We start from the raw sequence: 23,080 nt of genomic DNA, 5'->3' as shown, positions 1-23,080 counted from the left end.
TGTCTGCAGATAATGCTATGTGGTTTACTGAGCCTCAGGTACGTTTCATAGAGAATATACCTTTTTAAATTAATTGGGACACAATTAAGTTGACATAGTATGATTATGGTAGGTGAAGCATTATATGCATCAACTTTTCAGTGGTCTCAAGTACTGCCATGACAATCAATCTATTTCTGATGGTGTTAATTTAACTTATTAAATTGTTTGTGCAAGGAGCCAAGCTGGTTTGTTTTTGTGCAGTTTATAATCCTGCTGATGTTGCAAAAGCAAGCCACATGGATTGCCATGTTTTTTAAGGGAGAGAATTCACAAATTTTTTTATTAGTTTTAAATATTCTACTAGCTTGTTGTTTATGTTGTCTATAGCTAAAGAACCGAACACGTGAAGATGCCAGTATGCAACTAACTGAATCTATACTTACTGAGTTTCCACCGCATCCTCTCTGGAACTCGTGGGTGATTACAACTAGTTGCAATTCATTTAAATGCATAATTTCAATTAAGCCATTTACTTTGTTCATTTTAACCAATAGAATAAATCGGCATCATAAATTCTAATGAGCATTGGAAAAAATATTACCAATCTTTGCTGCGCTAGTAGGTAATATGATATGTTGGTGTAGCTTCCCCTTAATTCCATTGGCACTGGGGCGACCATTGCATTGCCTTTAAAATTCTATGACGTTCCTATTTGAATCCTCCAGTCGTGATCAATAAAATTGGGTTTGGTTAGTTGTCTTTCCCCCAATGATGGATCATTTTGAAGCATCAAAACAACTTCAGACATGGTTGGTCTTTTAGAAACTGGTGATTGGGTACACAACAAAGCAATCTTAATGATACTCGTCATCTGTTCTTCTTCACATTGATTCAGATACATCGTCTCATCCACTAGCTTCATAAAATTTTTAGTTTCATACATCTTCCATGCCTGTCACCAGTAGAGGTAAAATTATCCATGAAAATCAGGAAGTTAAAAACAGATTAAAAAATTAACTCATATTTTATGTGCCTTAATATATAAACGCCCCCCCCCCCCCCCTCAATGCGCGCGCACACAGAGAATCTAAATTACTGCCATCTACTGAGATGACTACTTTTGCTTCTTGTTACAATGTATAACTTTATGATAATGAAATAAGAAGTGAGTAAACTTTGTATCTTACATATTCCAGGAGGCAATCATTTGATGATGCATCAAAGTTCCTGTAAGTACACTTTCGGCCACTAACGATTTCAAGGATCACAATACCAAAGCTGAAAGTGTCAACCTTATCTGATAAATGACCATAAAGTACATATTCCGGCGCTGTATATCCCCTAGTATGGTGATATATATATAGTAATTAATAATTATCAATACCAGAATGTGTTGAGATGCAATATGAAAAATGATCAACAGGTACGTGTTTTGTAAATTAAGCTTACAACGTTCCAGCAAACATGGTGGTAATATGGCTTTGATCTTCAGGTTGAAACCTTGCCAGTCCAAAGTCAGCTACTTTTGGTTGAAAATCTTCATCAAGGAGAATGTTGCTTGATTTTATATCTCTATGAACAATTCGCACATGGAATTCTTTGTGAAGATGAGCAAGACCTCGTGCTATCCCTAAAATAATATCATGTCGTGTTTTCCAGCTCAAAGCACCCTTTTTTTCTCCTTTATTAAATATATGTAATATACCAAATGTTTGCAAATTAAGATTTTCTTGTGAATCCAAGTTAATTTAATAAAAATAAATTTACCCCACAGGAACTTGTCAAGGCTTCCATTCGGCATATGTTCCAATACAAGAAGTAGATTAGATCCTTCAATGGACCATCCAAGGAGACCGAGAAGATTTCGATGATGAATCTGACTTATAAGTAAAATTTCATTTTCGAATCCTACTTGTGCTCCAGCATATCCAACCTTAAGCTTCTTCACTGCCACAACTTTATCATCATCAAGAGTTGCCTGTTATACCAAAACAAAAACTATTAGCTATATATAAGGCACATTAAACTTCTAAAGCAGTTACATGATCCAATCTTTCGCTCCACAAAGAGTTACCATAGTGTTATATCTTTTTACAAATAGATATACTAATTTATTACCTTGTATACCTCACCAAAACCACCTTTCCCTATAACATTCTCTTCACTGAAATTATTGGTTGCTAACTCCAAATGTTTATGGTTGTAGTAAACTGTGGCTTTTAGAAGTCGGGGGCCTAAGGTCACCTCGCCTAAAATAGATAAATAAGACGTCATCAATGTCACGAAATCAATTAATCAAATATTATTAGATCTTAATTTGTGTTTACCTTGGTGGCCTCTATATGTCCTTTTCCGTTTTCCACAAGTTGAGAAAATTGCTAGTGCAAGCAACAAAAAGCTTACTCCTCCAACAACTATTCCAATTATGTATCTTTTCTTTCTTGAATTTGCTTTAGAGCACAAACATGAAAAATATTAATCAACACAATGATGAACTACTAAACTGGTGCACAAAACATAAAGGTATATATGCGGCTAACCATTCAGTTCTATCTACCATCTATAACAACACAAATAAAAGCTGGTAAATATCATTTCCATAAGAGTAAGGTCTTACCATCCCAAAGGAGAGATGCAATATCAGTTGTTTGGTTTTGTCCAAAAAATGGAGTCCTGGCGTACCTCATGAAGCATCCGTTGTTAAGTGTCGGCCCAAAAGCAGCCTGTGCAGAAGTAGTAGGAAGACAATCATATAGAGATCTGGATCGCAACTTTAGGCATTCTAAACAACCATTCTCGCTTATGTTTAGATTACATTGAGCAAAGGCATACACCGTTGTATTATCAACAGCTATCTTCCTTGTAGAAGCTGCATAGAAATTGGTAGCTCTTGATGCGGCAGTTGCAAGATCTGACAATAGCTTTTCTGTTTCTTTTCGGAATTCTTTTGGCTGAGACGCTGTTATGTTGTCACATAGTTTCAAGCCAGTCTCATATATAGATGTCCCAGAGAAAAAGTTATAGTTCTCATACCTGCATAAAAAAACAACTCTTAGCCAAAAGAGTTGGGGCTTGTCTCAGATATGCTAGTGATTAGAGCTGCAATAGCCCTTTGATAGTTTGCAACTTTGCATAGTTCAGTGAACCTTCAATGTTCACATTTGTCAAGGCGTAAAAACTTATATTTGTTTATAAATGTGAACAATAAGTAAAGACTACTGAAAATAACACTTATAACTATAATTGAAAATATTTCAAACATATACATGTGAAGAATCAAGTTATAGTACTTATTTGCATATACAAAGGGAATGATTTGTTTACCACTTAACATGAATGGCATAGTTTAATTAGCCAAATTTAGTTTGACATGTAAAGTAAATTTGTTAATTAATTAATGCTAAAATTAGATATCTTCGACCTGGCAGTAACAAGTAATTCAAGTCTCATGTTTTTTTTTCTTTCTATTTTTTTTGAACGACGAGTTTCTTGTTTGTTACTATTAGGGCACCGTACTCTACAAATTTTAACAGTCAAATTGATCCACTTTGGCCAGACTATGTTATCTTAACTGGACACACGGTAGCTTCAGAGTTTGGCTTGAGCGTTCCCCCGGCAAACCGTATCGTCAGTTGTGCTTGACAGTTGTGTCACCAAAAGAGCAGAACTCTCTAGCGTAACACACGGTGAGACGAAAACTTGGGTGAGCTCAGGATTCAAACTGACAACCTTGCACAAGACCTAGCTCAAATCCTTCATTGTCTCACTGTTTTCCCGAGTCTCATTTAACAAAGAGAGGGGAAGGAAAAGAGAGGAAAATATAAAATAACCATGTTCCAGAGATTTTTTAAGAAAGGGATGGGAGGGGAAAGGAGGGAAAATGATGGAAGATAAGAGCATATATTCATCCTCCCAAATTGGAGAGATTAGGAGAGAAAATATTTTAATTCTTATCAATCACTAAATTACCCTCATATCTAACTTTCTATTATAGTTTAATTAAAGGGTATAATTTGAAAGTTGTATTTTCTTTTCTTTTTCTTCTAACTCGGGAACACGTAAAATGTTTAATTTCCTTTCTTTTCCTATTCTTCACATTAAACTTGGGAACACGAAATAAAGTCACACATTTTCCTTCCCCTAGCTTTCTTTCATGTTCTAATTCCCCCTCATTTCCCTCAATTCCTTAAATAAGACTCGGGAACACAGATGTTGACAAAAAAGAGTTAGAAATTGTGAATTGCTGTCAAAAAAACCAAAAAAAGTTGAAAAAAAAATTATTACAAAAACAGGGCTAAATTGGATTTAAATAATCCCAACTATAAACTATAGGCAAAGAAATGTACCAACTAACGAGTTGGTTGCTAACGACCCAATCTTTTAACATATTTGTTCCCAGTGAGCCACGACTAATGGAAGCTCAACTTTGTTACTCTCATGTCGCAAGAAAAAAACGTTTCTAGCCGGAAAACTCTTTTTGACAAAAACACTCAACCTTTTCGTCCATAACATGTTTGTAACATTAAACCGGACCTTAAGAACCTCTTATTGTATAAATCACCAATTATTAAGGTTGCTGGAACTCTAGAATCACCATAGGAGTCAATGACAGTAGAAGAGGGTCGCACCAGTTCTGTGATGGTGATGGGCGGCGGTTTGAGGCGAATCCGGCTAGCACCCAACCACCTAGACAATGAACTAGCTAGGGCTCCGACGACGAGAAAGTTCCGTCTGATCGTTTGAGAATCGAGAAAATCCTTAAGACGTAGAAGGTTTTCCGGTGATGGAGGTGGTGGTTGTGGATGTTAGTTGTGGCGGTGTGGTTTTCTAGTGGTGGTGGTCAACGATGGTAAACAAGTGGTGGTGGTGTTCAGATTGAGTTTTCCAAAAACAATGCTGAATTTTCTGGCCAAAAGCTTTTTTTCGGTGACATGAGACTAACAGAGTTAAGCTTCCGTTAGTCGCGGCTCTTTAGAGCAAATATGTTAAAATATGACACTGTCAGCAGCTAACTCTTTAGTTGGGACTGTTATTTATCAATGGTACATAATTTGTATGATTTAAATCCAATTTACATTAGAAAAAATATAGTTTATAGCGTGGAAATGTGTTGTTTTGCCAATGTTGTCCAAACTGGTAACACTATTAGTTATTTAATGTTTTATGAAGGATAAAACGGTCTTTTTAATTACTTCATTATTCTAATATTTTTATAAACCAAAAATAACAAAAACTGGCCCCATACTTCGAGGGTGTTAGGCCTAGCCTTTTTTTTTTATATAAGTATAATTTGGTGTTTGGTTTAGCTTTTTTAGCTATGCTTATAAGCTTATTTGAATAAACTTATTTGAAGATGGTTTTTTTAGCTTATTTGAAGAAGCTTATTTGTTTAAGGGGGTAAATTATTCATTTGCCTTCAAATGGTGATGGATTAATAATATTGAAGCAACTTATTACTAAAATAAATTAAAGAATGATAGATTTAACAACTTATTAAGACGTATAATCAACTTGTAGAATATAAGCTAGTCCAAACACTAAAAAAGAGTTTATCTAATAATAGAAAATAAAACTGTAAGTTACTTTAAAATATAAGCATGAGCTAAATAATAAAAGCTAAGCCAAACACCCCCTTCATCTCGTCTTTCAATTGAAAGTTTGAAGCACAACCATATCCAACACCACCCCAAGCGTAAGAGAGAGAGAGAGAGAGAGATGGAAAGGAACATTTATCTATTTATATAACAGATCGTATGGTAGGACACAAATTAGGAGAATTTGCGGCTACTTTAAATTTCCTAGGACATGCAAAAAGCGATAACAGATCTCGTCGTTAAAAAACGTTTGTTTATGTATAATAATATATATAGATATCTATCATTGATTAGTAGGAGACGAACTTTATGTTAAATAAGAGAGAGAGAGAGAGAGAGGTGTTTGGTGACTTTTTACATTTATTTTTTAATTTAATTTAATATAATTTTTAGTTTTAGTTATATTAAATACATTAAGGGCGGACGGGGCGGTGTGTGGTGGCCAAGGAACACCGCCGCCGCCCCCTTGTCACGCGAAAATAGGTTAGTTTGCGTGATGGCCATCACGCTTGGTGGGGGTGATTTCCAAAGAAAATAGCCGTTGAGGGGTGGGTCAAAATTAGCCATTGGAGTTGAAAAAAAAAACATTATTTACAAACACAAATCCATTATAAATATATCTTCAAAAACATACACAAATCCAACTCAAAATCTTCTATTACACACACCATTTTTAATATATCAAATGGAGGGTTCTAAGAAACGTGGGTCGGGTTCAAAGAAAACCCAAACCCGACCAAAGGTTCGACAAAATCTAGGCGAACCGACGAGATTTCGCTTACAAGACGAACTCGACACAAACCAACCTTCCGAACAACAACCTTATTATCCACAACCTTTTCAACCGTCCCAAAACCAACAACAACCTTCCCAACAACAACGTTATTATCAACCGTCCCAAAACCAATCGTATCAAAACCAACCTTTTATACCCCCTTTTCTACCCAAATAATGCTTTTCAAACATTTGGATCTCAACCGTCTCAATTGTTTGGCTCTCAACCGTCTCAAATGTCCGTCGATCCCCTAGACAATAACGATCTTATACATCAATTTGCAAGTGCTTTTCGTCACGATGTGCAAACTTTGGATGAAGATGAATCCGAGGATGAGGAGCCGCATCAAAGAGGTGCTCGGTGTTGGTTGGCCGATGAGGAGGTCGCCTTGACCAATGCTTATTTACATTGCTCCGAATCAAAAAACGCTCAAACCACAAAAAAAAAAGACGCGTTATGGAAACGTATTAAAGAACATTTCTCGCAACTTCCCGGCGCAACCGAACGAAACAAGGATCAAATGATTGGCAAGTGGGGAGATTTGAATAAAAAAATGTCAAAATTTAATGCTTGTTACGTCCAAGAGGTAACTATTTTAGTTTATTTATTTTATAATCTATTACTTTATTTTTATAATTTGATATATATATTTTTTTCTAAATGTTTTGTAGTTCCGAACTCCACAAAGCGGAGCGAGTGAGGCGACTATGATAACGAACGCTTTACGCGAATATGTCTCAGTTTACAAATGTAAGGATTTTCCCCACTTGGATGCGTGGCAGATTGCGAGCGTCACGCGAAGTGGGTACCGATTCCGTTGGTCGATTTGAACGGACCAACGGCTCCAAGGAAGAAAGAATCTTGTTCAAAAAGATCAAAAACTTTCGAGTCCGGGGACTACACGACGTCTACCGGCGGCTTGTCATGCAACATGCCGAACATAAACTTGAACGAAGAACCCGAAGATAATCCCGACGAAGACACACCCACACCCACACGGCCGAATCGCAATAAAAGTGGGGAACCGTCAAGACTTGGAAAGGAAGCGGTGGCCGAAAACTTCGCCGAATACAAGTCGGCTAAGATGGGGGAAATGGCCAAGAAGAAGGAGTTTAGGAAAGAGGCTCATATGTTAAAAATGAAACGTGAGGAGACGTATATCAACCATTTGAATGAAAAACAAAAAAACGCCGATCTAACTTTCCTCCTACAACCGCACGACCATCTTGATGAACCCTTTAAATCGCTCCTACTTCAACGAAAACGCGAGATATGCGACAAGTGGGGTTGGGAAGGGCCGTAGGTTTTTTTTTGTCGGTTTTTTTAATTTAGTTTTCTTTGTTTAATGTAATCTTGTTTTATTTTTTAGTTAATGTAAAATATTGTTTTCTTTTTATTTAATTTAGTATCTATTAAAAAAAACCATCACACACCATCACACCACACCACCACCCCTAGTAAAAAACCATCACATGTGATGGATTTGGGGTTGGTGATGTGGCACAATTTGATTGGCTGGGGTGTGTGATGAGTGATCACACCAAATCCACCACCCCTCCCCCTAATGTTTTAATTTGATTTTTTGTTGTAATTTGAATGAACGTAATATTATTTTTTTATTTTTTATGTTAGTTTTATTAAATTAAAAATCTAGTTTGATTTTTTTATATAATTTCTTATACTTATAATAATTTCTAATTATTCTATATTTTATTATGATATTGCGGGTGTCATACTTGTGCGGCCCTATCATTATTTTTTTATTTCGTAAAACCTCATTTTTTCCCAATGACTTAATTGTAGTTTTGGTTCTTGTGGTGTGCGCCATACGCAGCGTTCACCCTCGTAGAGGTTTTTTCACAGTTATTTGTGGTGGCCTATTTTTCAAGCTAGACCCAACTGCAAAAGAAATAAACAAAAAAGAAAAATAGAAATAATATTAGACCAACACGGAATCATAATGTCAAAAAAAACCACCACAAGATTGAAAGCTGTGTTTTGGGTCTCATTATGGTGATTGGTGACCAAAACCACGTGAAAGCTCTTTTTTCTAATAATCTATCTACTTTTAACTTTTAGTGTATAATTGGTATTTGGTTATATATATATATATATATATATATATATATATGTTGAGTATCATTACAGAACTGCAAAATTATTTAAGAACTTGAAGAAACCCTTGAAAACTAACGTTTTTTTATAAAAAAAATTTATATTAATGTTACTTAAGTGTAGTTTTATCATTTTTTATATCTATATTTACGATTACAATTTTTAAAATCAGTTTTTATACATATCTATGTTTAGTTTTACATTTATGTAAATTTGTTAATACATAAATTTTACACATATGTAAACTTGTGATTAATATATGTAATCAACAATTTTTATGTAAAATATGATAAGACTACTCTTAAATAATGTTAATATACAAAAAAAAATAAAAAAAAAGTTTGGTTGTTTAGAGTTTCTAAGAGTTCTTAACCTTTTTAGAGTTTTTAAAGGATACTAACATATATATATATATATAACTTGTAATAACTTTACCAAATTAGTTTTTATAAATTAAAATAGAATTATGTATTTAAACAATATTTTTATAAGTGATAATTATATTCCATACATAATCAAAGGCAGATATGCCTACAATCATGTACATGGTAGTGTTATTGTGAAAAACAACGGGTTTGTGAGATGTATATGATTAAAGAGTATACAACAAATCCCACATTTCCTTTTATTCACCACTTTTCCGTCATCTTAATGTCAACTTAGCTTTTCCTCTAGTATTCTACCTCATTCCTAACCGCTTGATAGAGTCATTTTTCTCATTCTCTACAATTCCATTTTATTTATTATAAAGAGAATTAATAAGAAAAGAAAAAAAACAAACATATTTAATTGGTAGATGAATGTGGACACCACTTTCAAATGACTGGCGTGGCCATGCTCATTTGGGTCATGTCACATAGGGGTGTTCAAAACTATCCGAATCCGTATTTGTAACCGAATTATCCGACTATCCGTATCCGAACTATTCGAATTTTCAAATTATCCGAAAATTCGGATATCCAAATCCCGAATATCCGAAAATTCGAATTTGGATAGCAGCTTTCAGATTTTTCGGATATCCGAATTATCCTGTATTTTAATTTTAATTTATTTTTATATTAAACATAAAAATAAAACCCTAATCTAACATAACACAAACACAATAGCTGCCCCTCCCTCACTCCTTCCTTAACCCTCATTCCTCATCCCTTCTGCATCACAAAGTAGTTCCGCACGGTAGCACCACCGTCGGCCGTCGCATCAGTGCAGCACCACCTCCTTAACCCACCGTCGCAACAGTGCAACACCACCTCTATAACACTGTGATCTCAATAGATCTATGAGAATATGTTTCGTGATGCATATTGTATTATATTATTACAACATTACGAATTATGAATTTAGTCGGTTGTTGAATCCACATTGTGTGTAACATCAATAACTCAATCAGAACCATAGATCTATGAGAATTTGTAATCTCTAATGTATGGTTTTTATTATTAAAACAAGTTTTTTTTAATTCTTTTTCGGATATCCAAGGTTCAGATATCTGAAGTTTCGGATTCGGATTCAGATAGTGATTTTCACTATCCGAAAGGCTCGGATATCCGATTTCGAACAACCCTAATGTCACCAATGAGATGGTTCGGGGTGGGTGGTTTTTCCCTTGTCTCACGCGTGACGTGGCATGCCACATAGGTTTAGTGAGTGAGGCCCCCTCATCCATACCCATTAGCTAAAGAATAGGTCTATTTAAATCTAGGATCTAGTAGTTGAGATTAGTAGTTACTGAAGACTTTATTGTTTACTATATAAATGATATAGTGTCATATTTAGTGGTGTGCCTTAAGCCCACTTTTACAACAAAAAATTATACCTTTCAAACCCAAAACCTACTCCGGTAAAATGGATATTCCTTTATTTAATATGCCATAAAACTCTTGATGAGATCACTATTGTCATTGCTGGTTCAACTGTTCTTGAAGTTTTTGTTAATGATTTCAGAAGTCGACACGGCAAAATAAAGAAAAAATACGTGCGACATGATAGAGAAAAAACACAAGAGGTCCTAATGGATGATTACTTTGTTAATAACCCAAAAATACAAATGAAGCTACATTTCACGAGAGGTTTCGAATGTTGAAAATATATTTTTTTTAATTTGTTGGAGGTATTGAAACGAGATTTGAATATTTCCAGGAGGGTGTAAAGATGAAGAAGAGTTTCACGACATTAAAAAATGAACTTCGACGGTAAAACAACTTACAACCACTAATCCTCTCGACGAATTCGATAAGTATTTATTTATGGCCGATATAACTTCACATGAATATCTAGAATATTTATGTAGTATTGTAATTTTTGTATATGGTGACGAGTTATTATGTAAACCGACTATCCACCACATTGCACTTCTATACAATGCTGATAAACAAAAGCATCGTCTTCCAAGTATGCTCGGTAACATTGACTGTACACACTGGGTTTGGAGAATGTGTTCGACGAGTTTAAGAGGCCAAAATATGCAAGCTGAACACCAATACCCGACAATTATGCTTGAAGTGGCGACTTTAAATGATTTATGGTTTCGGCATGAAATATTTAGTCCACCCGGATCAAGCAACAACATCAATGTTGTTGAATAATTCTCTAATATTAACCACCGAGATGTTTGGAACCGTGCCTAAGTGTTTGTTTGATGTAAACGGGAGACAAAACCAACGTTGCTACTATCTACCAGTGACTTAATGAGGTTAGTATAGTCGGGTCTAATTGCAAGTAAAATAATACAACAGGGACCAAAATCGCAAATTTGAAACTATTAGACTAAAATCACAAATTTGGACAAACCACAAGGATGAAAACCGCAGTTTACTCTATTATTTCGTATTATTTTTCCTTATCAAATTTTAATGTTTGGGATTGAGTTTGAAAATTGCTTATTGGATTTTTCAAAAAGTCAAATTAAAAGCCAAGATTTGAGGTTGTTCGGAAACTGATTTTAACCATTTTAAAATGCTAAAATAGAGATGCTTTTTCATGATTGCCAAACATATTTTAAACTATTGCCTTTTAAAAACACCAATAAATCAATAAACCGGTTTCAAACTTAATCCCACAAAATAAAAAAATAATAAAAAAGTATACACACCTTAAATCACAATCGCTGTAGCCAACTTGAGCACCGATGCCTATCCCACATCTTTTAAGCTGATCAACCCCATAGTCAAAACAATCTAGACAATCTGGAATGGCAAGATATCCCCTGCACCCAGAAGAGGCCCACACCGACTCACCGTTGCGCAAAGTGTGTGATGTGCCCTGGCCGCTGGTTGCTAACTGTGAACGGATGCTTGAAAGGGTGATGTTAAGGTTGCTCCAGAAATATTTTTCGTTTAAACGTCTATAGGCACTACAGTAATAGTGCAGCAGAGTGCTGTTTCTATCCATAGGTTTTGATGCCACTTGCTCCTCCATGGTTATGTGCACCACCATCAGCAGCACCAGGCAGGCCACCCACCGGTTCTCCACTTGTTTCATGTTTTTCTTCTCTTCTATCTTTCCTGTCTTTGACAAAGTCTTTAGGAGATTAATAATTCATTTCCGGATGTTCTTTAAAAATAGTCAGTCAATGTTGTATACAATTAAAAGAACGTAGACCATATAAATTTGGACGATCTCGAAGCGACAAGACTAAACATATGATGTTTATTCTTTTTTTTTTTAAATTTTTTTTTTACATTTTAATATTAGGCCATGTGTACTGTAGGGCTACATTGTGTGACGATTTTTGACACGTGACGTCATGTCAGCAGGGGACCGATTTTTCATTTTAGGTGTAGTGGTTTGTCGTCCAAAATCGCCCTGATTTTTCATTTTAGGTGTAGTGTTTTTATACATTGCTTGTATATAATGAAATGATGAGCGGAACCAACTCCGACCAAATAACATTCACAAATATTAGCATTATCGGAACCGGTATCAGTACTGGTTTTTATGATTTATGATCGATCAAAAACATGTGCCCATGCCCTTTTGGGCATATCTTGATTTTTTTTCTCTATTTAGTTGCTATTGCGGATGCCGGTTACATCGTAATGAATCGAGGCTGAATTCTCACCATATCAAGGGGGAATTCCTCTAGTTTTTAACAAAAAAACATAATTCAACTAATCTAGGAAGCCATCCGCAGGAAGAAGACATATAGGTCTTGGCAAGCTGCGGGAGACATCCGCAAGCGGAAGATCAAATGGGTGCAAGGCAATCCATCTAGAAGTTTGCGGAAGACACTCGCAGGCAAAAGAAAGGAGGACTTCACATTTGCAAGGCACAACAATTGATAACCAAAAGATTCATTGATAGTGACATTTACCACCTTAAGAAAGAGCATGTGCTAGTCTAACCAATAAAGAGGAGACAACTGGACATCCTCCAATGGCTTATCGCATGACCAAATATTGCCTTCTGTGTCAGAATCAGTCACGTGTCTCTCTATATGAATGGAAGCATCTTTTGGATAGTGACAACTTAGCCGATTCACTTCTCTCATCAACGGCTATATATACCCTCTCAATCATCATGAGTTATTCATTCCCAACTTCCATATTACTTCAATCACGTATATTACTTTCTCTCTATAGAAGAACAATACTTACTTTCACGTTGGAGGGTGGTTATGAGAAAACCCCTATCTTGTCCTTCTCATAACGAGCTGTGACACCCGTCAAAATTCCGTCCTTAAAAATATCAAATTGTATTCTATTTTTGATCGAAATGGATCATTGGACATAGATACACAATGTAAACTTACGGTTCGGCCGTTTACTACATATAAATTAAATGTTTCAGTTTATATTTGAAATATTGTAGCTCGAACGTTTAGCAGAAGATGCGATCGTTATAATAAAATATTGTTAGATATACGGAGATCTAAACAATAAAATATCATATAAAGATTAAATAAGATTAAATAACAATGATGATTGTTATAATGGAAGGTTGATATTATAATATGTATATCGAAATCAGTTTTAATTAATAAAATTATGTATTGTGTATCGTTTCTTAAAATTATTAAAAAATTAATTTGAAGGAATAATGTAAAACAATTAAAATGGATAACCCTCCTATTTGAATGCCACGTTTCATTTCTTTATAAAAAAAATGATTACTGATCTAAAAATGATGAAATTATAAATATAATAGAATCTTAATGGTGAAGGCACCAAAGTTGAATGAGACACGTATTCTACACCAAAAGTCATCAATTTGACTCACCCATTATAACACAACACCCTTATATATACTTATAAAATAGTTAGAACTAGAAGAAATGTATCTAACAAAGTAACTTGGGAACAGTGAGAGAAAGAGTGCCGAGAGAAACAAAAAGAAAGAAGAGTGGTATCGTGTGGTGCAATAAAGGGTCTTCAAAGCGGTTCACAGTGTAAATAACGAACCATAGCTTGAGAACATTCACAATCCTAACTCTCTCACACCTCACATCACACACGTTTAACCTTGAAGTACGCGCCACTACTCCGACGTTCGTGTCTTGAAATACGTACAAGGTGTAGAAGTGTTGTTCGTTCTTTCCCTCAATACCGACGACAAGTAGAAGTACTGTCCGCGTCTAGCCTAGACATTTCTATAAATCAAGCCATACAAGGTAGGGGTTTTGCCCGAATATTTTATTATTATAAATGGCTTAGACCATAGTCGGAAGTATAGCCTAAGCCTTGAATACAAATTAAGTATTATATAATTTTTCTTAAGTAAAGGTTATAGTTAAAATATAGTTTTCTTCTTGATTAAGAACGTAAGCAAGTTTATTCAAGGGATATAACTAAATTGTATTTCTTTATTGTTAAGAAATATAATATTATAAAGTAATGTTTCTTCTAGAAGAAGAAACATCGTGTGTAAATGATAAACAAACAAAGGGACTAAAGGTCCAAATGTTTTGAATAAACAAATTCTTTTATCAAGGTTAAAGCTATACCAAAATGGACTAAAGGTATAAAGCTAGATCGATGATCTAGTTATTTACACAAATGTTATTCTCGTACTATAGGTCCGAGGTAACAAAACAAGAAGAAGAGAACAAAAAACAGGAATCAGTATCAGAATCTGATTATAAACAGAAAATGTGAATACGCCTCAAACCTTTTATAATGAGTCTGAATGTTTGCATAGGATTTACGAATCCTTAAAAACTTTGTGTACAATAATAAGAAACGGACACTCTGATTAAGAGTATACATGTGTCTGGATCCAAACATACATGGTGACTCGGCATTTCCCCGAGGCCATGCATATCATCAACATGCCTCTGAAGGTCTACGGGACTGTTCAGAGAAATGATATTGTGTATATAATTAATTGTACATGGTACTTAGGGTAATTTGATCCCAATTTAGTTGGGTGCCTAATGAGTAGTCACAAAGGTATTATTGTTGGTTTCACAAAGGTATTGAAAAGATATTTTAGAGTCAGCGTTATTCACCAGCTTTGTGCTGACGTATTTTTCCCACCCATGTTACAGGGAAACAAGAAAGGTTAGAACTGACAAGTAAGAAGGAATAGAAGATTGGAGTTATAGTCATTAGATGCTATCTGATGGCTCAGATATTTTATTTCAAAATATTACAAAAGAGTTATGTTTTCTAAAGAAATGTATTGTAAACGATGAATGGGTATTTAAACCCGACTTTTTAATAAGTTTTCAAAGTAATAATATTTTATTAAAGACTTCCGCTGAAATAAAACCCGCAACTCTGATTTATTTACAAAACAGGTACCAACTTATGGTCACACGCCTAGGCCCTAAAGTGGTGTGTGACACGAGCTCAGTTTTGCAGGGTACGGACTCAGTTCTAGCTTGACACTCGACTTGTTTAACCTAATCTCATCCTTTATTCCTTGCCCAGTGGAAATACAGATCTAACCCTAATACGGTTTGGATGCGTGTTTCTTCATTGGAGCCATTTATGTTCAACTAGAACAGTTCTGTTGTTGGTTTGGTCAATATGAGTCAGATCTAGAAAAATCCGGCCTATACACCAGTGATGATTAAGCGAACAACCATTTTCGGAGGTCCCACTCCTGACGATAATGGACGTGTGATGGTAGAAACTTGTCGGCATCAAGGAACTTCAGATCTGGAAGTGAAGATTCTCCTCGTCACGGAGGAGAGGGCGCGATGGTTTGTCGTCATCAGTCTATATCTGGGAAGAAGATTTTCACTCTCGAAGACTGGTTACGCTGAGAACATGTGCAAATTGCTGAGGAATACTAGTGAATGCAGAATAATGGACGGGTACCACCAAGGACGTTGTCGAAAAAAGAATCACTTTCCCCATCTCCTCCGCCGACAATGCGTCATAGTCAACTTGGCTCTAACATTAAGACTATGACAAATTCAGGAGAACATTGGGAGGTCGGAGGTCGTGACAGAGGTCGTCGTGTTGAGCGGAGCTTGTCCCGCAGACACACGTACGACCAGAGTCGTGCCTCTCGCGTATATCGTGATGGCACATATCAAGTTTATAATTATTGTTATCCAAGTGATTAAATTCGGAATTATGGCATGGAAGAAACAAGTCACCCGCGGGTGATGGTTAAACACACTGAATATTGCAGTGATGCGAAGGTGGATTTTACAAAGCCATATCGACCCACGACATTTGCTGAAAAATCTAAGTTCATATGGCGGATTGCTATTGCTCCCTTCCCAATAAATGTGAATATTCCCAGTATGATGGGATGACTGATCCCGATGATCATCTCCTTAATTTCACAGTAGTCTAAGGTAGAGGTGCACAAATCGGTTTTTTTAAAAAAACCGGTTCGGTTATTAACCGGACCGGTTTTTTTTCGCCCGGAAAAAAACCGGTTCGGTTAATAACCGGACCGGTTAATAACCGGTTTTTGTATCTGAAAACCCTAACCGGTCTAACCGGTTAGGACCGGTTTAGGAACCGGTTAGAACCGGTTAATAAACCGGTTTTTTTATTAACCGGTTTTTTAATAACCGGTCTAACCGGTTAACCGGTTTTTTTTTTTTTTTTTTTTTTTTTTAAATAACCATTATTTTTTCACAGTATAAACAAACCGGTAACTACAAGGCAAACCGGTAACTACAAGGCAAAACGGACTGACTCCATTCTTTGCTTTCGTTGTTAGGGTTCTTTGCTTGGAAGATTAAAAACACATAACTTTCATTTATAGCTTTTACATTAAAAATACAAACATTAAATCGTTATCGCATATTCGTAACTCAAAAATACAAACATTAAAGAATGCTTAGACACGATTACATTAACAACTTGCTGTTTCTTACTCATTATTTTCTTCGCTACCCGATCCCGAGCTATTCCTTAGGTAATCGTCGTACGCGGCTTCTTCATCGGTCATTGGTTGAGTGTGTCCTTGATTGACCTCGTCTTCATACAAGCCCGCCTCATAGTCCATTTCCCCCTCGAGTGAGCGTTGATGTTGTGCCCTATCTAAAGAGTCCAAGTAATCCTTGTAGCAAATCGACATCTCTACAGCTGGTGGAGTGAGTCGAGTCCTCCTAATCGATATAACCCTGCCAGAAACAGAAAAAGCAGACTCCGAAGCTACCGTGGAAGCTTGGACCGTTAGTAAATCTTTGGCCATGGCGGCGAGGATCGGAAACTCATCCTCCTTACCTCTCCACCAAGCCAGCAAATCAAGACTTCTAAATTCATCCGGAGTCATGTGTTTCACAAAGTTGGTACCACCATACCTTCCAAGTTCACTGCTTGGGGTGTTTACCTTTTGACGTTTACCGGCGTCTTCCCAAATCATGTAGTACATCCCCATTTCAAGGTCGGTTTGGGATTGGGATTGGGCAACAGCTCTTAACGAGTCATGAATTTGGGAAGACGACCCGTATTTTGTAAGGTAAACATCATACATGTTAGACAAGGTGGTGTTGAAAGCATTCTTTAAAGTTTGGTTATAATAGGGGTTTTGATCGTCGTTTAACTCTAGCTCATCACAAATTTTTTCTATTAAAGCTTCAACACCACCAACATTGATGCAAGGGTTTAACGCAGCAGCACATGTCAAAACAGCGGGTAGTTGTTGAAAATATTTTCTAAATTTTTCTTTCATTTTTACACCCATATCAAAATAAGGTGCACCCCTACAATGAAGTTCACTCAACTTTGTGCACATGACAGCAATTTTTGGTAAAGCAATGGGGCTTGTTGGATAGTAAACCCCGGATAAACTAGTTGTGCAAGATTTAAAAATTTGAAGGACCTCCGTAACGATCTCAATCAATAACCAGTTTCTAGGATCGTACGGTGCACATTTACCCCTACTTGACAAAATTTGATGAAACGCAACTAGTGATTCTTTTTGTTGGATGGCTTTCTCAAACATATCACAAGTCGAGTTCCATCTTGTTGGACAATCCCAATTTGGCCCCAACCATTGACAATTAGCTTCTACACAAAATTTTTTGTATCTTGAAAATGTTTTATTGTTGCTAAAAACATCTCGTAACATTCTTTTAAAATTGTTTCTTTGCGTTTCGATCACGTTTAACCCATCTTGCACGGCCAAGTTGATAATATGTGCAATGCATCGGCTATGAAAAAACGCTCCATCACAAATAGGTTTATACTTTAATTTTAAATGGCCAACCGCGGCCGTATTGTTGGACGCGTTATCAAACGAAATTGAAAAGATTTTATGTTCAATCTTGTATTGTCGAATGACTTTATCCAAGAGTTTAAAAATATTTCTACCCGTGTGCGGGTAATCAAACAATTGAAACGCAACGGTTCGTTTCATTATTTGCCACGACTCGGGGTCAACCCAATGAGCCGTCACACAAATGTATGAGTCGGGCGAACCATTAGGTACCGACCACACATCCGTTGTTAAGTTTACACCAGTTTGTAAGTTTGAAAAGTATGAAATTAGTTCGGATTTAGCGTTTTTCCATGCTTTAAGACAATCTCTTCTAAGGGTCGAACGACTTACGTGTTGGTAGCGTGGTTGAACATACTTTTGCATCATCTCCGTGAATTGAGGGTTGTCGAAGTGGTTGAAAGGAAGTGTTTGTTGAATCACAAAGTTTGAAAACTGTTGACGTACCGCTTCAAGGTCGTACGTAAACACCGTTCCTTGATTCGTCATCTCCGGCTGCGAACTACTTCCCGATTCGTCCTTCAAGGCCTTGCAAAAGAGCCTTTGTACATGCGCTTTTAAAGTGGAGTTTGCATCTTTGCCATAAAACTTCAAACAATGTTTGCATCGAGCTTTTTGGCTACCGTTAGACATTTCGCATAGGTCGAAATGTTGCCAAACATCTTGGTTTCGTTTCGTGGGGATGACCCGAACGACCGTTTCTCCCGTGTTCGAGGCACCCATGTTGACGGATGAAGCAGCACTTTGGGAGGCCATGATAATCGACTACGAAATAAGAGCGTATGGAGTGGTAATGTGGTATAATTGAGCGTGAGATAACAAAATAATCGCGTATGAAATAAACGTTTAGAGCGTTTGGAGCGTTTGGAGTTGTATAATCGAGTGTGTTCTAACCAATACCCAACCTAAACTATATATAGATGTTTGTGGGGGTAGAATGGTAAAAAAAAAAAAACGGTCAAAATTGAAAAAAACGGCTATATAGCCGTTTCACAACGGAAATAAACCGGTTTTTAACCGGTTAACCGGTTACTAAAAAACCGGTTAACCGGTTTTTCTATAACGGTCATAAACCGGTTTATAAAAAAACCGGTTAACCGGTTTTTTAGTAACCGGTTATTTAAAAAACCGGTTTTTTTTATAACCGGTTTGAAAACCGGTTTGGGCTCTAAAAAGTATAACCGATATACAAACCGGCGGTTTGTAAACCGGTCAAACCGGTTTTAAAAAAACCGGTTTTTTAAAAAACCGGTTTCCGGTTTAAACCGGCAAACCGGTTCGAGGACCGGTTTTTTTGACCACCTCTAGTCTAAGGGGTAAGTGGGTGGACTTTGCCTTATTGGTGCCACATGCTTGCCCTTGGTTCGAGATGGACAAATCCAGAGTTGGAAGGATCTTGTGGAAAAGTTTTCACATAATTTTAGTCAACAAAAGAAACATACTTAGGATCCGTTAGAATCTTAAATGTTGTCCGGTGTGATAACGAGTCTATTGAGGATTTCATCACGCGCTTTAAAAAGGAAGGGATTGGGTGGATTAGTGAGGACATGATGAGAGGTGCTTTCAGACTAAACGTCCTCAAGAAAGACCTTATACTGTGCTTTACTGGTCGTGATGGAATGCCCAAATCATAGAATAAGTTACTAATATAAAATAGATGTTTTAATGAAAACCAGGAAATGAATTTATTCACACAAAAAAATCGATAATTCATCTAACCCCTTTCATGCTACGGAGTTAATCTATTCTTATCCCATACAAATCTTTTTGGTGAGTTGGCCATATGGATATTTTTGGTGAGTTTAGAACTCATCTCCACCCTCCAAATTTGTAAAATATTTGAAAACATTTACATATCTATATAAAAAGATATTTTTATTGGGTTTTGAATCAAAATTAATCATGAAAAACGATTCGACAAGGAATTCAAATCGAGCACGATCGAAAGCTTTTGTTAAAAGGTCAGCAAAGTTATTGTCAGTGTAGACTTGTTCAGTATTGATGAGTTTCCGTCATAGCAATCATGAATGAAGTGCATTTAGATGTCTATGTGTTTCGTCTTTTTGTGTTGGACCAGGTTTTTGACAATACACATCGTTGCTTCATTATAACACATAATTGAAGTGTTAAGAAATTCAAACCGTAATCCAGCAGCTGCTGCTAGAACCAAATCATTTAGGAGTAGCAACTGGAAATGAAGATATATTCAGCTTCAGCGGTAGATGTGGATATTTTCACTACAAAGAAATGTAGGGCTAAATATAATAGGCTTATGTATTAGATAGTATTTAAATGTAATTTCTCGTTTCGTTTAGCTTTCGTTTAATCATTGTGTGGGCACGAGTCCCTTTGGTTGTTACAAGCCCAATAGGCAAGCCCATTTGGGGCCATTAGTGGAAAACCTAGGAGGCATGGAGATCCCTATAAAGGGAAACTATTCTCCTTAGCTTCCTTGGACATCTTGGACATTTTCACCTACAAGTTATTTTATCTTTTATTTTCTTTTTTGCTTTGTTGCAAAACTAAGATCCGAGTATTTCTAGTGATCTGCGCTCAATAGTTATACGGATTGATCCGAACAAGATGTTAGATCCATTTCAGGAACCTAGAATTGGTATCAGAGCTCTTCAGCTCAAGTTTTTGTGGTTTTCGGGTCTTCCACTTCGGATTTTGATCTTAGTTTTTTTTGGATTTGAGCTTGGATCTTGCTTAGTTACTGATTTTGAAGTATTTTAGACCTTAAATATGCTCGATTTTGTTTAGATCCAGAGGTTAAGTTTCAGAGGTTTTGTTCGGTTCAGATTTGGTTTGAAAAAATAAATTCAGATCTAGGCCCATTTGGTGGTGTTTTGGATTAAAGTTTGTTATTTTCTCGATTGTTTGGGTGTTATATTTTCGATATAATTATTTATCGAATTTGGTTGATGTATTAGTGAGTTTCTAGTAATTTTAGATCGTTTTCGGTGTGAACAGTGACTCAAATTTTCAAAAAGTGTTAAATTCGCAAAAAAAAAATAATAATAAAAAAGGAAAAGAAATCGTAAAAGTCAAATTCACAACTCGCTAGTCAACCGAGCTTGCAACTCAACTGAACTCGCAACTCAACTGAAATCGCAACTCACAACTCAACTCCCATTCGCAAGTCTTTGGTCTCGCAAGTCAAAGTTCTCGCCGCTCTTCAGTTCTAACAAGTCAAAGTTCTCGCAAGTCAAAGTTCTCGCAACTCGCAATTCTTCAGTTATCGCAAGTAAAAATTTTTGCAAGTCTTCAGTTCAACTCGCAAAAAGTCAAACTAGCAATAAAAATAATAATGATATTAATAAAAAAAATCGCAATTCCCAAATTTTTTGTTTTGCCAAAAATAATTAAAAGAAAAATTTGTTGGGATGGCGTTTGTACAAGGCGGGAGTTCAAGTGTTGGGGAGAAGAAGAATGAGAAGATCGAGGGTAGTGGAGCTATGAAGCTTTGTGATGGAAGCTCACAGTTAAAAAATCAAATTGATTAGGTCATTCCCGAGGTTCACAAACACTCACGCTCACAAGCCTGTACTGATAAACTAGAAATGCTTATTAGAAATATTGACGACTTGTTGCTTAAGGTTGATCATTTGTCTTACTATAAAAGAACTTTTAAAAAATCTGAGAAATAGTTTAATGAAAGAAGTAACTCTCACAAGTATGACATGGCTGCCCTAAACCTTAAACTATATGGTGCTGAAACGAGAAGGGATTTTGTTATAAAAAAAGGTAGATGAACTTAATAAAGAAGTAGATGCTCTTAAATAGAATTGCTTGATAGAAAGATTCAGGTTGACAAATTTGTGATATCTTCTAAGACACTTAGGGGAGTTATCAATTCTCATCTAGGGGTTAAACAAACAGGGTATTTGGGAACAATCATGCTGTTATACCACCCCTGTTTAATGATAACTATACTCCTTACCCAAGATTTGAGATCAATGAAGATCCAGAAGATGAGATGGTCTATGGTGTTGGTCATGTACCATAGTCCAAACCATCTAATCCTCTGGTATCCTATATGGTAAACTCTATTTGTAAACATGAAAATCTAACAGTGATTCGTGCTGTGAAGCAGATGGAGTAAGTAGTGTGGAAGGTGTGACGTGTGTTGCTATTACTGTGGAACCTTTAAATGTTTTAAATTTGAATTTTGATTTGGACTGGTTTGTAATAACTTTAAAAAATTTGATTATCTCTTGGTTTGTAACTCTGTTGACTCGTTACCCGTTCATGCAACTACTAACGATCAAAATTCTTCTGTTAAAGATGATACTTCTTTACATCTTGGGCAATCTTCATTTCATAAGACTGGCAAAAGGAATTGTGATGTATTTGTGAACGGTGGACCTGTTAATAATGAAACTAAATTTTTTCAAGAAACAAACCAACATTTTCAAAAACTAAAACAATCGATTGATGAGGTTCATAGTTGTTGTGATGTTTTTGTTGTAAATACCTGTGATAGTGATGCTTGTGATGTTGTGAATGATTTTAATTTTTTTGATATGGTTGAAAATGTTTGTGTTGACTTGACTGATATGCTTGTGTTGATATACCAAATATTTCTTCTGCTAGTTGTGAGATTAAGGATGAATCTATTAAAACAAGAGTGTTTACAAATGTTAATCAACCAAGTACTTCAAGAAAGTACGTACCACCACACAATAGGCAAACATTTTCTCAAACTACTAGTCAATTTAATCATTCTCAATATTACAACTACGTAAATAAAAATTATTATGGATATTTTGGTTGTTTTGGAAATGTTGAGACCTATTATGCTACCTAGTTTCATGATAGAGGTTATCGATAAGATGTATTAGATAGTTTTTAAATGTATTTTGTGGTTTCGTTTAGCATTCGTTTAATCGTAGTATGGGCACGAGTCCCTTTGGTTGTAACAAGCCAGGGGAAGCCCATTTGGGCCTATTAATAGAAAATGTAGAAGACATGGAGATCCCTCTAA

General features: G+C 36.0%; 1 protein-coding gene across 2 annotated transcripts; it reads right to left on the bottom strand.

The window, feature by feature from the left end:
• Positions 1-235: 235 nt before the first annotated feature.
• LOC143529763 (cysteine-rich receptor-like protein kinase 2) lies at positions 236-11,973 on the bottom strand. Of its 2 annotated transcripts, none has more exons than XM_077025481.1 (8): positions 11,558-11,973; positions 2,600-3,015; positions 2,310-2,432; positions 2,101-2,231; positions 1,750-1,960; positions 1,432-1,663; positions 1,170-1,323; positions 236-934 (listed from the first exon to the last, which is right to left on the bottom strand). In XM_077025481.1, exons 1-8 carry the CDS (start codon positions 11,944-11,946, stop codon positions 680-682), a joined length of 1,911 nt encoding a protein of 636 aa, XP_076881596.1. In that variant the 5' UTR covers positions 11,947-11,973; the 3' UTR covers positions 236-679. The 2 variants fall into 2 exon arrangements, with proteins under 2 accessions (XP_076881596.1, XP_076881597.1); XM_077025482.1 differs by having other exon boundaries at positions 2,101-2,216.
• Between the last annotated feature and the right edge of the window lie 11,107 nt (positions 11,974-23,080).

Source organism: Bidens hawaiensis, unplaced genomic scaffold (assembly GCF_021521415.1).
Source record: "Bidens hawaiensis isolate Kalapana, Puna unplaced genomic scaffold, B.hawaiensis_p1.1 tig00008656_1, whole genome shotgun sequence".
Classification (NCBI taxonomy): domain Eukaryota; kingdom Viridiplantae; phylum Streptophyta; class Magnoliopsida; order Asterales; family Asteraceae; genus Bidens; species Bidens hawaiensis.
This window is presented reverse-complemented; position numbering and strand designations above follow the sequence as displayed.

Coding starts and splice junctions, on each gene's coding strand:
- LOC143529763 (XM_077025481.1), bottom strand. CDS start 11,946: ATGAAACAAGTGGAGAACCGGTGGGTGGCCTGCCTGGTGCTGCTGATG. Junction 3,016..11,557: donor TACAGCGATTGTGATTTAAG/GTGTGTATACTT, acceptor TTTTTTATGCAG/GTATGAGAACTATAACTTTT. Junction 2,232..2,309: donor GACATATAGAGGCCACCAAG/GTAAACACAAAT, acceptor TATCTATTTTAG/GCGAGGTGACCTTAGGCCCC.